The sequence below is a fragment of the Desmodus rotundus genome, chromosome 1, assembly GCF_022682495.2.
Source record: "Desmodus rotundus isolate HL8 chromosome 1, HLdesRot8A.1, whole genome shotgun sequence".
NCBI lineage: Eukaryota > Metazoa > Chordata > Mammalia > Chiroptera > Phyllostomidae > Desmodus > Desmodus rotundus.
In genome coordinates, this window is record NC_071387.1 from 111141576 (window position 1) to 111159396 (window position 17821).

Consider the following 17821-nt stretch of genomic DNA (forward strand, 5'->3'; position numbering starts at 1 on the left):
CTGCCCTCAGGAGGTGAGCGGTAGGTAGCATGTAGCACACCCAGGTCGAGGGTTCGAACGTGTGCTGTGGTTCCTGAGGGCCGTCGAATCGAGCCCTCCTGTCTTTTCTCCGTAGACACCTGCGGTGACCTGCTGGTGACCCTGCAGTCTGTGAGCCGCCAGGGTGAGAAGCGGAGCCTCCAGCTCTCTGGCAAGGTCAACTCCATGACGTTCACCTTTGACAGTGTTCTCCCTGGAAAATACAAAAGTGAGACCCTAAGACAGCCTCTCATGGCCTCACACATTTCCTGTCTTTCTAAACGTTCTGAAATCCAGCTCTCAAATTGCATCCCAACTGTATATCTTTACTTGTTTAACTCTTCTTTGGCCCTTGACCTTAAATGTACTGTATTTAGCATCAGGCAATAATGCAGGAGCTGAGGCTCTGGGAACCAACTGCCACCTTATCAGGGCAACCCACACACTTCTCCTGTGGGAGGGTGCCCTCATCCGTGCCATTTTGTTTCTAAATGCTGGAAAAGAGTGAAGTAATACAGTGTGTTCTGCCACTGAGCAGCTGTGTGACCTTGGCAGCCCCTGAGACTCAGTTTTATCTGTAAAAGAGGAGTAATGGGCTTTCTGCGGAATGTAACACGAAATGAGATACAGTTGGTAAGCCCTTGTCCGGTGCCTGGTAAGCCGTAGGCGCCGGCAAACACTGGTTCTCTTTTCTCTGCCCCTCTCAGGAAACTACCCATTGCCTGTATTTCTGCTTTTTCAAAGCTTAGCTTGGAGTAGCTGGCAGTGAATAGTTTATAAAGTCTACTGCTTTTTCTGGGGAATTATATTTTCATTATATATGTGTGTTTATATATATTTTTCATTACATATAGATGTTGGCAAACCGCGGCCTGAGGGCCAGCAGGCTGTGTTCGTAAATTGTTTTCCTTGAACACAGCCGCGCCTGCTTGTTTACATGCCGTCTGTGGCCGCTTGTACGCCGAAAACAGAGTTCTTTCTTGGTCATTTTAGTGACCGTTGGTTTCAATTTTTCTTCAATAGTTCCTTTTCCAAGCATTGTTACTGCGTTGTGTATAATATTTATTGATATGTTTGTATATACGCATGTAGGTATAGTTAGATGTTTAAATATACAAATGTATACATATTTAAAATATGTATGTATATATACACGTGTGTTCTTAAAAACGAGTGCATTCATTATGGTTTTCTCTGGCAATGGTCAGGGGCGGCATGCCCCATGCCCACGGGTCTCTTTGTGTCGTGTGCTTTTGCAGTAAGCATCATGCATGAAGACTGGTGCTGGAAGAACAAGAGCCTGGAGGTGGAGGTTCTGGAAGACGACGTGTCGGCGGTTGAGTTTAGGCAGACGGGCTATATGCTGCGATGCTCCCTTTCTCATGCCATCACTCTGGTACGCACGGCTTCTGAGGGTCCTTTCGTTTGGAAGGGCCCTTGCCTTTGGAGAGCAGGAAGGACTAGCGTGCCAAGAAGGTTATAATCATAGTCTAGTCAGATTTCTTTTTCTGCCCCTCAACTCAGCCACCTGATACAGAAAGTATCATTAGGAAGCATTTAAAATCCTTCAGTGGAAGATGCCTTTATTTGGGAGATTTCCTGGCTTCACATTAAATTCTAACTTTGGTGATTTGGGGAAGCCATTGAAGTGGTACGAAGCAAGGTGGTTTTGTATCCTTGGGCAAGTTCGTTTAGTGTTTCTGAGCCTCAGTTTTCTCCTCCAGCAGTGGGGTCATAGTGTCCACTTCCCAGGGTTGTAGGGAGGATAAAGTAAAGCTTTCACACATCTAAAATTTCCTTGGCAGACACTCCATTATTTATTACCAGGTGCAGCTGAGTCAGTTTCCCCAGGACTCGTGTATTTATTTTGGTTCAGAGGACAGAGCTGCTAGACGGGATCTTATTCTCTTGTGATGTGGTCTCCATGGCCTGATAGGTAGTGTACCAGGTGGACTTCTGGAAAGCAAACACCTGTGCAGACCTATATAGGTCCATATATGAATTTTTTATAACTTTTTGACTGAAGCAAGGATGCGTGTCTTTGTCAGGTACCAGTAGAGAAACTCAGGCAAATGTCAATTAAGTGACTGCTTATGTTAGACACTGGAGGAATCGAAAGTGGCGTTTTCCTTGGCTGCTGACTGCTCTAACTGGTTGACTACAAATGCTCAACAAACAGCTTTGTTCCAGGAGACGGGTTAACTAATCCAGTTGAGAATAAGTGATAGACATTTAGGAAACCTTCCTTTCCTTAAATCCTACAGTATATTTGTTTCCCTTAGAATAAGATCCATATTTCTTTGAGAGCCAACAAGGCCCACTGCTAACTCTCACCTTACCCCCTACGGCATCCGCCTAGCTCCCTGCACCCCAGCACACTGCCTTCTCCATTCTGCAATACGCTCATTCCCTCCTCTGTGCTTTTGCTCGTGCTCTTCCCTCTTCTTGGAATGCTCTGTCTTCTCCAAAAATGCTTGTAGTGGGTGTTCCTCATCGCCCAGGCCGCAGCCCGTGTTTCCTACGCAGGGCAGGACTGCCCTGAGACCATCAAGCTAAAGACGCCGCTGCCAGGGTCGCTCTGTGTGCTGAGCTCCTGCTTATTTTCCTTATGGCTCTGTTACTTACCAGTGGAAACCCACTTGTTTCTTTGCTGACCACATTGACTTTCTGTCTGCTTATATTAGAATGTAAGCCTCCTGAGAACAGGAGCCTTGCCAGCCCCTAGCTCTGGGTCTGTCATATAACAGGTGCTCAGTAAACATTAGTTGACTGAATGAAAAAGAGCACCTTTTTGTTGGAAGTTTTTGAAGATTTTTAATTTTCCCGTGGCACCCAACTGTTCAAATGATTAATGGACAAAACAGATGACTGGTTCTGAAACAGAAATATTATTAATCATCTTGTGTCTCTGTCTCCCCCAGTAAGTCATTGTATTGGCTTTGGTCCCTTAGGAATTCTATCAGGATGGAAATGGGCCTGAGAATGTGGGGATTTATAACCTCTCCAAAGGAGTCAACCGCTTCTGCCTGTCCAAGCCTGGTGAGTCTGGGAGGATGGATGTGCTACGTGTTAGGGAAACAGAAAAGCACCAGAAGATGGTTTTAAAGACATTTACGTTTTCCTACCTCAGTTCTACTTGCATCAGGTTACCAGTTCTGGCTGTGGTCAGTGTACGATTGTTTTTCCGTCTCCTCTGGAGGGAGCAGTGTTCTTACCCCAGGAATGGGAGCTGGGACTGGCCAGTGTCCTGGGTTCAAGTTGGGTGGAGGCTGCTGGGCCCTTTCACTTTTATTTTTTTAAATTTATTTTTCAATTACAACTGACATTTATTATTATATTAGTTTCAGGTGTAGAACATAGTGATTAGACCCTTCCACTTTTAAAAATATTATACCATTTCTCCTTAAGAGCCATCTTTTTAAAATAAAAATTGGATCATCTCTCCCCTTGCTTAAAATACTTGGGTGGCTTCTTTCTCTTTTAACAACTTTAAGATGCAGTTTGCAGATCAGAAAATTCACCCATTTAAAATGTACAATCCAACAATTTTTAGTAAATTTACCAGGTTGTACAACCGTCACTATAATCCACTATGGAACATTTTCATCAACCACTAATATTCTTCATTTGTGTTTACAGTTAATTTCCTCTCTGGGCAGTAATGAATTTTTTGTTTTTATGGATTTGTCTTTTTTTGGACATTTCATATAATTGAAATCATGTAATACTGGTATTTAGTCTGGCTCCTTTCCCTGTGTTTGGTTAGGATGCCTTTGGCTGCAAGTAACAGAATCCATACAGCAGTGCCATCAAGAAGTGGGGCTTAATTTGGCTTAATAACAAAGTCTAGCAGCATGTGGCTACAGGCGTGGGTTCAGTGGCTTGTAGGTGTTAGGGTTGCTGTCTTTGTGATTCTTTTAGACTGTTCCCTGTATTAGTTCCTTGTGTTTTCAAGATAATTGCCATTGCTTCAGAAAACTTGTTATTTTTAAGGCAGAAGGACCAGGAGTGGGACAGGCAGTCATTTTCTGTGCCCCACTCTTCCGGTAAACTTCCTTTCATGTCTTACTGGCCAGAACCACATCACATGGCCACTTCTAGCTTCAAGGGGGGCTGGGGCAGTTGAATTTGTTGCCAGGGCTGGACACGTTGCCACCCTAAACATAACCCAGGTCTGATGTCAAGGAAGGAATGACAGCTGTTGGAGAAACAACCAGGAAGACTGTGGTTCAGGTGTTCTCTGCTCAAGTGCTCTCCCTGCTCCCAGTGCCCCACTCTGCACCCAGCTGTGCCTCCCTGCTGTCACTTCTTGTTCACATGTACTTTCTGAGGGTGGGAGGGCACTCCCTTGTCGTTTATGTCCCCCTGTTGCTCACAGCACTCAGTTCTTTCCTTTATCGCACTTAGCATAATCGGTCTGCTGTGGCTGCCAGACGCCTCTCTCTGTAGATGGTAAGCCCCGTGACAGCAGGGGCCGTGCCTGTTCCTGCTGTGGATCAATACCTAGCACAATACCTGACTCGTAGTAGGTGCTGGTGCATTAATATCTGGCAAATGAAAGAACAAACAAAATCAATGTAGAAACGTAATCATTTTGTCTACTAGGAACTGCACTGGGGCTTACTCCGTGTGATACTCCCAGCAGGGATGGTTTGAAGTAATGCCAGTTTCGGTAGGACATATGACAGAGATGTGGGCTAGTGATCCTTTGTTAGAATACATTGTTAGACTCCGCCCCTTCCTGAAACTGACTGGCAGTGATCACATACGCCCCTAATTCACTGTTATCCTGCATGAACGTGTTTTCTGTGGTGGTTTCATAATTTTCTGGGCCTTTCCCTGCCCCATGCCCCCTTTAAGGAATACTTTATATGAAGGAGTTTAAGCTGTGGCTATCTTTTGAATTTTTAGCAGAATCTGTTAAGTAGAAAACTCTCAGTCTAAGTTGCAGTAGAAATGTACTTCTGTCCCTTCTCGTGCACATGATCTGTCAGCTCGGTCTGTGTGGATTAAATGGCTGTGGGTTGTTAAATTACAGAAATGAAAATCCTGAGCTTGACAGTAGGCCATTAAATGGTTTGGGTTAAGGGAAAGACGCCATCAGCGGCAGCAAAAAAGGCATTTCCGATCTCATTGTTGCACCTCTGTGGTGTGTTGTGGGTCTTCAACCGAGGGGCTGCCTCCAGATGTCCAATGTTGAGATTGCTCAGCGTAACAGACGCCCTTCTCTGAAAATTACTTTTGCTTTTCTGGCTGCAGGCGTGTACAAGGTGACCCCACGCTCCTGCCACCGGTTCGAGCAAGCGTTCTATACCTATGACACGTAAGCTGGGTGCTCACTGCTCTGTGGTGTTTGTGTGTCTTCCGTAGGGAATGCGTGTACATTCTCTTCCTAGTCATTTCTGAGAACAAAAGGGGTTTTTTAATAGTTTTTCTGGCAGAAGTAAGTTTAGGCTTTAAAAAGAGTTTCTACATGAGGATTTGAAGACACTTGGGTAAATTATTTCTTTCTTTTTTTTAATTTTTAAATTTAAAACATTTTCAATTAGAGCTGTCATTCAATATTATATTAGTTTCAGGTGAACAGCATAGTGATTAGACATAATTGATGAAGTGATTCTCCCAATAAGTCTAGTACCCACCTGGCACCATGCGTAGTTATTACAATATTATTGACTATCTTCCCTGTGCTGTACTTTGCATCACTGTTGTAACTGCCAATGCGTACTTCTTAATCCCGTCCCCTTTTCCACCCAGGCCCGCAGCCCCACTCTGGCAACCCCCAGTTTGTTCTCTGTATTTATGAGTCCGTTTCTGCTTTGTTTGTTTGCTTATTTTGTTTTTAAGATTCCACATTAGGTGAACTCATATGGTATTTGTCTTCCTTTGTCTGATGCATTTCACTTAGCATAATACTTGGGTGAATTATTGAGAAAATGGAGGTAGGATCTCTTTCCCAAGAATTCTGTGAGCTGAGATGGAAGGCTGGGCTTTTGAAGTGGATTAAATATAATTTGTGTTAAGTCTTCCTCCAGCTCTCCCTGATGGAAATTTCTCAAGCTCAAGCCCATCATTTCTTTACTTTTACAAATGCCTGGGTTTCCCTGGGAATTGGAGGAGTAAAGATTTGGGGAGGAAAATTAGTTTATTCTTTAAAACCCTGATACAGGTAATTCAGGAGTTACTTCAGCCTGAACGAAGAGCACTTTCCTGTAGTATGTTTTAGGGTCAGGAAGGTGGCCCATGAAGGGTGTTGTCTGTGGCCCTCTGAGAATTCTAGGTGAGATTGCTAGTGTGTTCTCTCCACTTCTTTGATTTATATAGGTCTTCACCCAGTATCTTGACATTGACAGCCATTCGCCACCATGTCCTTGGAACTGTCACCACTGACAAAATGATGGATGTCACTGTGACTATCAAGTAAGACCGCGGCTCCACGGTGGCCGAGTATGGGAGGGTGCGGGTGAGGCCTGGGGGCTCCTCTGCCAGACTCTCTGAAAATTATTTTTGACTTCTTATCTTTCGGTGTGTATACAGACGGCCTTCTTTCTCGTACTTACGTGACGCAGCCATAAATTTACAGCAGCCTTGCTCCTTTCCTTGTATGATTCAAGAATTAACTTTGGGTGAAGGAGAGCGTCCTGACAGCTCTTCCCAGTGTCTTAAATTTATGTTTGAACTCTTTATACTTCTTGTCTTTGCTGGGGGGAAAGACATCTCTGGTTTGGTCATTGTATTTCAAGTGCTTTAGCGAATTCAGAAGTCTTGCCTGTTTTTCTTAGACCTTTCCTCAAAGACTTGGGAAATGACACAGAAAGGATGGGAAAGGCCGTCCCTCACTGAGGGTCAGCTTTATGTCAGTGCCACCTTTAAGAGGAATTTTTGCAGTGTGGTGTGGTGCATCTGAGACCCTGATTTTCTCGAGAAATGAAAGAGTTTTGGCAACACGACCAGCTCTGTCAAACAGAATGAAAATCTGAGTAACTGTCGCTGGCCTTGCCCTGGTTGGGGCTGCCTTCCCAGCGATGTCTTCTTCTTTCTGTCAGCCCCCTTTGCGCCAGTCCGTCCTTTCAGATGGTATTGACTGAGAGTCTTCAGTGTGACTGGGCATAGGCTGCAGCTCCTGCCCTGGTCTCATGGGCAGGCACCTAGTTCAGGAATCAGACATGGAACTGTAAAGTTATAAGTGTGTTAAGTGGTCTGAATTTTACCTTGTCGAGGATGGGGGCCATTCAGGAGAGGCAAGCTGGTGGGGGACAGTGTTAAACCAGAGTGATCCTTTAATAGTAGAAGTCATATCATTCCTCTGTTTAAAACCCCAGGGGTTTTCCATTCCACTCAGAATGAAATTCAAGGTCTGCACCAAGGTCTGTGAAGCCCTAGTCTGACGTCTGCTTCCCCTGGGAACCCCCCGGCCCATGGACTTTTCCCTGGGCCCCTCTGCTGAGGCTGCCTTGGTCTCCCTGCTGTCCCTTGAGCATGCCAAGGGAGCTCCCCCTCCAAGACTCCACGGACTGTGTACTTGCCCTCCCCTTGCTTGAGACACTCCTCACCCAGGGAGCCTCCTGGCTCCTTTCTCCTTTCTTTTAGGTCTTGGTTCAAGGTTACCTGATCAGAAAGGCCTTGGCTAATCCCCTAGAAATAGTACCACCATGCCTCTCTCCTCCCACGCTGCTTTATTTTTTTCATTGTACTTGTCCCGTGACATCATTTTTCATTCCGTCATCTGCCTCATCCCACTAGAACGTGTATTGCACGGGGTCAGGGACTGTTGTCTGTCCTGTTTATGGCCGTGTCCCGGTGCCTGGTTCTCTGGCAGAGGATGTTCTCAATAAGGGTTGAACGAAGGACCGAGGATGGTGGCACAGGGGGAGCTCCATGTCCTCGGGAAATCTGACATGTTTTCATCGAGTCATAAAGTCAGTGGTGTTTCATCCCAGCCCAGATGTACCAGATACTACTACCATCTTGCAGAAGTTCTGTCTTTATTTTTTGAAACTGTTAGTTTATTCAGCTCAGGAGATGACTGTGCCATGTAGTGGTATTGTCAGGTGTTTGGTTTTGTTGCTTGTGGGTGACCACTTGCAGGTGTCAGATTTTCACCAACGACAGGGACAAGTGACCACGTCCTCTGGGCTGCTCCTTCCTTTCCTCCAGGTCTTCCATTGACAGTGAACCCGCCTTGGTCTTAGGCCCCCTGAAGTCTGTGCAGGAGCTGCGAAGGGAGCAGCAGTTGGCCGAGATTGAGAGCCGCAGGCAGGAGCGGGAGAAGAAGGGCAAAGAAGAAGGTGGGGAAGGAAGGACCAAGCCCCCTGTTCAAGAGATGGTGGATGAGTTACAAGGCCCCTTCTCCTATGACTTCTCTTACTGGGCTCGGTACGTTCTCTTGGGCTTTTCTCTGCAGTGTCCTCCTTTCTGATATTCTTCCTAATGGAGGGACAGGACCAGCCAAATTGAAGTATTTTTATTATTTCAGGTCTGGAGAGAAAATCACTGTCACACCCTCATCTAAAGAGCTGCTCTTTTATCCCCCCTCCATGGAAGCCACCGTCAGTGGAGGTAGATGCCCACTCATCGAGCCAGTGACACACTTTGGAGATGTTTCTCTGCCCGCATTTAAACATTTATTCTTTGTCGTTGTTCCAGTGAAGGTGTCTTTGTAAGGCACATAGATGTTACTATTTGATGCATGAATGAATGAAATGCATAAAAGCAACTTTTACTATTAGGAAGGGGTGATCTTTTTGGAAAAGGACTTGGCTTTTCTTGACATTGCCAGGTTGACAACCAGAGGTCGGTGGAAAGCAAAGCCATCAGTTGCTGAAATGTGAGCATTAGTCGTCCTGTGTCTGAATTGTTCACGATGTTTGTATTTTTTGGTAGGGGTGTTGGGAGGGTTATTTTTAGGGCTGGATAATTAGAAGTGCTTGCTTAAGGGGCATTTGCCTTTTGGCCCATGATTGTTTTTTTTTTTTTTTTTTTTTTTTTTTTTAGCATTAAGGGCTCATTAAATCCTGGGCATTTGTGTGGTTCATGTTTGGAAGTAGATGCGTTGAAGAGCCCGGCTTTCCAGTGGGCAGCCTGTTTGGGGGGCCGTTTGTGTTGGGACCTCTGAGGTCGAGCAGCATGGCCTCTTACCTGCCCTAAAGACCTCTCTCCCCGTTTATGGCCTTGTGAGAACCAAGAGAGAGGAGTAGTAAAAACTTAGCCTTTGTTAGGTTTACCTGCTAATGTCATTGACAGTTAAATGAGGCCTTTCCCGGATGAAGAGAGGCTTGGGACACTTGTAGTCATTGAAGTTTCTGGAACGTTAAACAACCTCATTTGGAGGTTAGCTCTAAATATCTCAGTTTTAGGCCCTTCTTTATTGGGAAGCCCCCAACCGGAAGGTCCTCTCTCTCTGCAGCTAGGTCATGTTCTTCTGTTCCCTTCTTCCCTTTTTAGAAAGCTGCCCGGGGAAGCTGATCGAAATCCATGGGAAAGCAGGCTTATTCCTAGAAGGCCAGATCCACCCAGAGTTGGAAGGAGTCGAGATTGTCATCAGTGAAAAGGGAGCAAGTTCACCCCTGATCACAGTCTTTACTGATGACAAAGGTGCCTATAGGTAAGTCCGTGATTAAGAAACACTTGCTTGGGACCAGTTGGGGAGCCCAGATTTCCTTGCGGTTAGGTGATGCCTCCTCCAGGAATTTGATGCAAAGCCGACTCTGCATTTGCTCTCTTTTACTCAGCGTTGGGCCCCTGCACAGTGACCTGGAGTACACGGTGTCCTCACAGAAGGAGGGCTACGTTTTGACTGCGGTGGACGGAACCATAGGAGACTTTAAGGCTTATGCCTTGGCAGGTGTTAGCTTTGAGGTAACACTGTGTGCTTTTAAAAAGCAGTTGTACTAAGATATAGTTGACATACAGTACACTGCACATAAAGTGTATAATTAGATGTATTATCAACATAGTTTCAACATATGGGCACACCCTTGAAAACACCACCACAATCAAAGTAGTAAATGTCACCCCCGACCCCAAAGTTTCCTTGTACCCTTGGGTACTAATCCATTCCCCCAGCAGATCTGGTCTGCTTCCCATCACTGTAGGTTAGTTTGCATTTTTCAGAGTTTTATAAATGGAATCATACAGGATGTCTTCTTTGTCTGGCTTTTTTCACTTAGCATAATTTGGAGATCTGTTGCATTTAGCTTGTTAGCTTTTGCAAAGTGCTTGAAGCTTTTCTTTTCTTTTTTTTTTTAATATATTTATTGATTATGCTATTACAGTTGTCCCATTTCCCCCCCCCCACTCCACTCCATTCTGCCCACCCCCCTCCCTCCCACATTCCCCCCCCCATAGTTCATGTCCATGGGTCATACTTATAAGTTCTTTGGCTTCTACATTTCCTACACTATTTTTACCCTCCCCCTGTCTATTTTCCACCTATCATCTATGCTACTTATTCTCTGTACCTTTACCCCCCTCCCCCCCTCCCATTCCCTTATTGACAACCCTCATGTTCTAGTTGTTTGCCTAGTTTGCTCTCGTTTTTGTTTTATGTGTGTCCATTAATAACTGTGAGTTTGCTGTCATTTTTACTGTTCCTATTTTTGATCTTCTTTTTCTTAGGTAACTCCCTTTAACATTTCATATAATAAGGGCTTGGTGATGATGAGCTTCTTTAACTTGACCTTATCTGAAAAGCACTTTATCTTCCCTTCCATTCTAAATGATAGCTTTGCTGGATACAGTAATCTTGGATGTAGGTCCTTGCGTTTAATCTTGGGTAATGTAATTATGATGTGCCTTGTTGTGTTCCTCCTTGGGTCCAGCTTCTTTGGGACTCTCTGAGCTTCCTGGACTTCCCAGAAGTCTATTTCCTTTGCGAGATCGGGGAAGTTCTCCATTATTTGTTCAAATAAGTTTTCAATTTTTTGTTCTTCCTCTTCTCCTTCTGGCATCCCTGTAATTCGGATGTTGGAACGTTTCAAGGGGTCCTGGAGGTTCCTAAGCCTCTCCTCATTTTTCCAAGTTCTTGTTTCTTCATTCTTTCCTGGTTGGATGTTTGTTTCTTCCTTCTGGTCCATACCATTGATTTGAGTCCCAGTTTCCTTCTCATCACTATTGGTTCCCTGTACATTTTCCTTTGTTTCTCTTAGCATAGGCTTCATTTTTTCATCTGTTTTTCGAACAGATTCAACCAAGTCTGTGAGCATATTGATAACCAGTGCTTTGAACTGTGCATCCGATAGGTTGGCTATCTCTTCGTCGCTTAGTTGTATTTTTTCTGGAGCTTTGAAGTGTTCTGTCATTTGGGCCATTTTTTTTTTGTTTGTCTGTCTTGGCGCGTCTGTTACTTTAAGGGGCGGAGCCTTAGGTGTTCACCAGGGCGGGGTAATGCTGGTCGCTGCGCCCTGAGGCTGTATGTGTGGGAGGGGCCCAAGTGGGAGCAATGGTGCCAGCCTCACTCTCCTCCGGATTTCAATCTTTCACTCCGCTACCCACAATCAAACTGGGCCACTCTGGTGCTGGTTCCCGAGTAAGTGGGCCTGTGCACACTCTAGGCCCCTGTAGGTGTCTCCAACAACCTCTCCTGTGAGGCTGGGAGTCTCTCCTGCTGCCGCCCCAACCCCCAGGGGCGCTTTCAATCAGAGGTTTGAGGCTTTATTTCCCCGAGCTGGAGCCCTGGGTTGTACGGTCTGCTTTGCTGCCCACCATTCGTCAGGTTTATCTGTGGGCGAATGTGGTGCCCCGCCACTCTGCCTGCCCCACTCTCCGCCACTCTGAGTCCGGCCCTCTGGGTTTATCTGCGCAAATGTGGGGCCGCAGGGTCTGCTAGTGCTCGGACTGCCTGCGCCATTTGTCCCACACTCCGCCAGTCTCAGTCCCGCCACAGCCACGCGAATCCTCTCCACCCCGGTGCCTGTCTCCGCCCCTCCTACCAGTCTGGATGTGTTTATTTTCTATTTCCTTGGTGTCGGTCCCCCTTGCTGTTCGATTCTCTGTCAGTTCTGGTTGTGCGAGGAGGCGCAGTGTGTCTACCTACGCCGCCATCTTGGTTCTCGAAAATTGAAGCTTTTCTTAACCGTTCTGTGCCGAAGGACACACCATGTTCCTCTCCTGGTGTTCACTGTCTTTTTCTCTTCCCTCTGTCCTTTTTGGGAAGAAGCATGCCATGATATGCTCAGAGGGAGCCTGGAGAGCCTGGGTGTGAATATTTTCAACATGGAAGACAAAGGGAAAGGATGGCAGATTGCCTCACATAAAAAATGAATATCCTAGATTGCAGGATACATTTGAAACTAAGTTGTAAGGTAGTCAAACTGGGAAGGAATATTTACACCATAAATAAGATCCCCAGTTTATAAGGAACTTCTAAAATTGGTAAGAAAAACCCAGTAGAGAGATGATGAACAAAGGATGTAAAGAAGCGATTCACAGAACTAACACAGATGCCTAATAAACCTAGAAGAAATGCTCAGTTTTGGTAGTGACTGAAGAAATGCAAAGGAAGTTACCTTTGAAACACTGGGTTTTGAGTTAGGTTTGCAATGATGAAGACAATATCCGTGTTTCGGAGAGTGTGTTTTCCCATGCGTGGATGACTTCTGGAGCTATGAATGGTTACAGCCACTTTGGAGTGCAATTTGGTGGTAACTTTCCGAGTTTAAAATGCACATACCCAACCATTCCATTCCTAGGAAAGGATTATTCAGGAAGAGAGAAAAAACTAAGTGCACAAAGATACACATGTCCGGGGACCTTTAGATTGTCTCTCCTTTTCCACCACAAAGATGGCTGACGAGCCTCTGCATCAGAACGATATGCAGCTGCTAAGCAGTGAGGCCGATCTCTGTGGGCTGATAGACGAGGAACGTCAGGACACACGGTTGAGGGAAAGCATGTGTACTGCGTACCATTTTTGTCTCCTCTCCTACCCCCCATGGCCCCCCAGTAAACCTGCCCGTCTGTCAACAGTAGCCATAATGTTCATAAGCTTTGTGTGGGCAGCAAACAGTTCTGGAAGACTGCACACCAAACTGTTAACACCAGTTACCCTTAGAGATGAAAAACAGACCTTTTGTTCCCTCAACAAATAACAATAAAGAAAAAACAACCCATAAAAATTACCTCTTGACAAGTGAAATATGTCTTCGTGGTTAACACGAGTTCACCTTGCTTTGGTGTTCCTTTCTCATCCCCAGATAAAAGCTGAAGATGACCAGCCCCTTCCTGGGGTCCTCTTATCCCTCAGTGGGGGCGTGTTTCGTTCCAACCTCTTGACTCAGGACAATGGCATTTTGACTTTCTCAAACCTGGTAAGATGTCCTGCAACTTAGCACCCGCCTCTGTGCCCAGTGATGAGGGAGCAGGGACACGGTGTGTGTGACTTACACATTGCTTGACAACGTGAGAACAGAACACCGGCGTGGAGTGTGTGAGATTTCTCCAGGGACCAAATGTAATTAGAGTATTGCTCTTACTAGAACTTAATGCGGCTGATTCATGTTCCCTTCTGCACACACTTCTTGTTTTCTGGTCACCCACTTGTCTCGAAGACAATGTAATTAATGACCCTGGCCACAGCAGCTCCTGTCTCAGGAGGCCCTTTGTTTTACCACAGGATCCTGTTGTTTGGAACGCTGATCCTTGTTCAGCATTTAGCTTGTGTTTCTCCTGCAAAGCACATTCGGCGTGGTGTGAAGAAAGCACCAGTTTTTCATTCCAGATGTAGTCTGAGCCCTTGGCTGACGGGGACTCAGGAAGTGTGTGTTAATTGGCCATCTTGTCGGTCCTGGGAATAAAGTGACTATTACAGGGATGTCACAAGCAGGCAATGAGGTATATCTGAGAGGTTGCACGCTGTGTGGTGATGCACACCAGGGTTCAAATCTTCCCTCTGCCACTTACTTGCTGTGTTACGTCAGGCAGGTTACTTGAACTCTCTGATCCTCAGTTTCTTCATCCCTAAAATTCAAATGATTGCCTCCTTACACAGTTACTGAAGGCATATGATAATGACAGCTGCTGCTGTAGAATTATAACTGTTGTTACTGTAACTTTTTATGGTAGAGTCAGTGGTGTCATTTCTGTTGGTCCAGGAAGTGCTAGAGCTCTCATGGCATAATTCTAGTCCATCGTGACTTTACTCGCCCCATTTGAAGCCTGACCTAGATGGGGTTGCAGAGGTTCAGTTTGTGGTTGTCTCTCGCAGAGCCCTGGGCAGTATTACTTCAAGCCCATGATGAAGGAATTCCGGTTTGAGCCATCCTCCCAAATGATCGAGGTGCAGGAAGGGCAGAACTTAAAGATCACCATCACCGGGTACCGAACGGCCTACAGGTAAGCAGCCCATGCCCGCTTCCCTCTCGTCTAGGCCTGGGCTGTGGAATCGCCCTCGAGCTTCTGCCATCTCGACGCTCACTCCAGCCTTCCCAGGGATTTTATTGGGAGCCCAGTGAGAGGAGATACGAGGTTCAGAGATTTTTGGCTGCTGCCCTTTCCTTCTGATATCGCAAACTAGTGATTCAGTCACAAAGTTCCTATTTTAAAACAGGTCTGAGAGAGCCTATATAGTTGCTTAAAATTCTTAACTTTTTTAAAAAGTTGGAAACTTGAATTAAATTTTCAAAAGGAAGACATGCGTTCACTTGAGTAGAACTTCAAGACGTTAAAAAGGGTACGCAGTGTAAAATTTCCTCCCGTCCTTGCCTGTCAGCTACCCAAGCTTTCCAGTGTTTTAAATACTTCCAGAGATGGTTTGTGCCAACACCAGTGTGTGTGTCCGTGTGTGTATTTGTGTATAAACACACACATATGTTTGTACACATTTACAGAAGCACTTGAGTGAACATTGCTTAGTCAGAAAGAGGGGGTTTAGAAAAATGGACCATTTTCATTAATGGAATAAAAGAGGAAATGATTTAATGTTATTGAATGCTTCATTATGTAAAATAAAGCTTAACAAAAACAAAGTGAAATGGAATAAAAATTAGCCTTTTGAAATTACAGTTTTCTGGAGCGTCCCTTAAAATGTGTGAGAAGAGATACTGGTGATATCCTGGCTGGACTGGCAAGTGATACAGCCAGTCTGCATTGGCTGGGTCCTTGGTGCGCAGTTCTCCGCTGAGCTGTTTTGCACAGTAATTTGTTGGTTAATGCAGGACACTTCACCTGAAATCCTTGTGTGCTTCAGAGAATCACAAGAATATCATGTTCCATTTCTTCTCTTGTTGCTCTAGTTGCTACGGCATGGTTTCTTCTTTAAATGGGGAACCAGAGCAGGGTGTTGCCGTGGAAGCGGTGGGACAGAACGACTGTAGTATTTATGGAGAGGACACTGTGACAGATGAAGAGGGAAAGTTCCGATTACGTGGCTTGCTGGTGAGACTTTGAACATGATTTATTAGGGGATTTTTTCATACTGTCTTGTGGTGCCCCCCTCCCCCACCAGACTGCTAGGAGTGGGCTAGGCCAGAGGGCTGAGGAGGTAGGTCAAATTCTGGAACCCTCTCAATTTTCTCATAGCTGACACATCTTACCTTTCACCTAGCTGACATATTGGGTTGGGGTTTTGTGGCAAAGTAGAGTTGGAAACCCATTGATTTGGTGTAACTTTTGCCTGGCACTGGGTGGTTACAGCTTAGGCTGGGGCTCTCCAACCAAAGGCCTTTGGGGCCAAATGAGAGGTGGGAACAGTGGAAGGAGGCTGGGTGGACAGAGGGAGTGGAGAGGACTGTGGGGGCCTGGAGAGGGCGTGGCCCGTGTCAAGGTCTAGAGAAGCTCCCGCTCAGCCCTAGCTCTTCATGGCCATGTGGGAGGACAGTCTGAGGGTAGCTGCATTTTTGAATTTTTAAGAGTAGTCAGAAATTCAGATTTCCATGTGCAATCTCCTGATCTTTAGATGCTCACAACTAATTAAAAAAAAATTATTTGTGTGGACTAGACCACCACCTTATTTGTCCTTTTGGCTGCTAAATGGCAAAATTTGGTTTTGGATTTATAGTGTTTTTTTCTCAATTTTTATCTGTGCATCTATTCATATGGTCATTCAACAGATGGCGAATGTGTACTGTAGAAGTCACAGAGAGTGGGGGTTGACGGCAGCCAATGGACTGGGTCGCTTGGATTTGGGGTTGGGTCACAGCCTTTCAGATTGACAAACTGTATTCTCAGGCAACCCCAGAAATAGTCATACATTTCTAGGCAACAGGAGGATGTTTGCCCAAATCACATGAGCTGAGATGCTCCTCAGTCCGCTAGTTCACGTAGGCGCGTTGGGGCGATGCTGTTCTTTCCCAAAGACGAGAGTACTCGTGTCCAATGTTCAGGGCACCCCGCTGTCAGATATCGGGGGACCTGGAAGTCAGGTCAGGAGCCAGGGGAAAGATACTGATCTTTTTTTTTTTTTCCAAATAAATGTGTAAGGAAAAAAGTAATTCAGAAGTTTACAAAGGGTTCATTTATACTATTAAAGCCTTGCTTTCAAGCTGAATTTATCTGATTTGCAGCCTTCCTAGAAATTCTCCTTTGAACTCATATCTCTCTTTATCAGTTGCCACTAACCCGTACAGCAGTGTAAAGAAACAAAACACTTCATTTCATCACGGCAGTTTACTTCCATCTATTGGAAAATTATCATCATGTGCTGGCTTTCTTAGAACAAAATACTGCTGCTTGCCAAAAAATTATCTGAGTAAATATATGAGGTCTGTACAGAAGGTATCCAGCCATGTAATAGGAAAAATAGAGACATTTATTGAAGAAGATACAAGATACAAGAGACATTGTACATAGGACATGACGCCTCAGTCCCCTTCAAAGGAGGTACCTTGGTACCTCACACAGTTCCCCCAGTCACCATCAGCTGCCCATCATATTTTCCTGACTCTCATTAATGGTCTAAAATCTCATCTTTCAAAGGTGATTTTAGTTTTTGGCACCAAATATGGACCGTAGTGGGGCTGAGTCCTCTGGGGGATTTGATGTTTTGCCAAAAAACTCTGCAGGAGACATGATGCTTGAGCGGGCACGTTGTCGTGATGAAGCTGCCAATCACCAGCTGCCCATAGCTGTGGCCTCCTGAACCATTAGAATAGTTTCCGCAGAGGAATGTTCAAGCTTAACACAAAATTTGGTGCAGATTCATTGCTCTACCCGCTCTGTCATTTTGAATGCAACAGCCACACAGTACACATGCTCACTGAATTGTGACCGCCACTGACTACTACAGCGAAGTTGTCATTGTTCACACATGCACATTCCAGTCCACTGTCCTTGGCTGCCAGGTTGTGTTGATGTCACACAAACCGTTGTCGTTATATTAACAACGGCTAGACGTTTTCTGAACAGACCTGGTATATGCGTCATGTGTTCAGTGTCAAAAAAGTTGTCTTAGAATGGTGACTTTTTGGTAAACATGAGATATGTCTATAAATTTGAGCAATAGAATAAAAAGTATAAAGAAGAAATTCTTAAAAAGGATAAACCCAAAATCGCGTTACCCAGAAATAATATTCGTGGTAAGCATTTGGGAGTATCATTCCAGACACCACTCGGTGCAGATAGACAATAGAGTGGAGGGGGGACAGCAGGGAAAAAGAACTTTGTCAGACGAAGCACATTGTGTTCGCAATTTTGAAATAAGAAACTTTTCCTTGGGTAGAGGAAACTGAATGGGGACTGAGAAATTGCAGAACGTCAGATAAATGTTTCTTCATCAGGGTGTGTTTCAAAGGAACTCTTTAGAAGGTTGACAGGCCACAAACTGGGAAATGACATGGGTGAGGCAGAGAAGCTCTGTCCTGGAGAGGAC

At 45.3% G+C, this 17821-nt stretch overlaps 1 protein-coding gene across 2 annotated transcripts in view; it reads left to right on the forward strand.

Moving 5' to 3' along the window:
• LOC112314797 (BOS complex subunit NOMO1) overlaps positions 1-17821 on the forward strand; it is a 50751-nt gene that overhangs the window by 25146 nt on the left and 7784 nt on the right. For both annotated transcript variants that reach the window (XM_024571327.3, XM_071222265.1), the window contains 12 exons: positions 116-247; positions 1278-1414; positions 2970-3057; positions 5278-5341; positions 6343-6438; positions 8176-8394; positions 8495-8577; positions 9463-9622; positions 9750-9876; positions 13212-13325; positions 14222-14349; positions 15249-15390. In XM_024571327.3, coding sequence (XP_024427095.2) covers positions 116-247; positions 1278-1414; positions 2970-3057; positions 5278-5341; positions 6343-6438; positions 8176-8394; positions 8495-8577; positions 9463-9622; positions 9750-9876; positions 13212-13325; positions 14222-14349; positions 15249-15390 — 1490 coding nt within the window. The remainder of the gene's footprint in view (positions 1-115; positions 248-1277; positions 1415-2969; positions 3058-5277; positions 5342-6342; positions 6439-8175; positions 8395-8494; positions 8578-9462; positions 9623-9749; positions 9877-13211; positions 13326-14221; positions 14350-15248; positions 15391-17821) is intronic.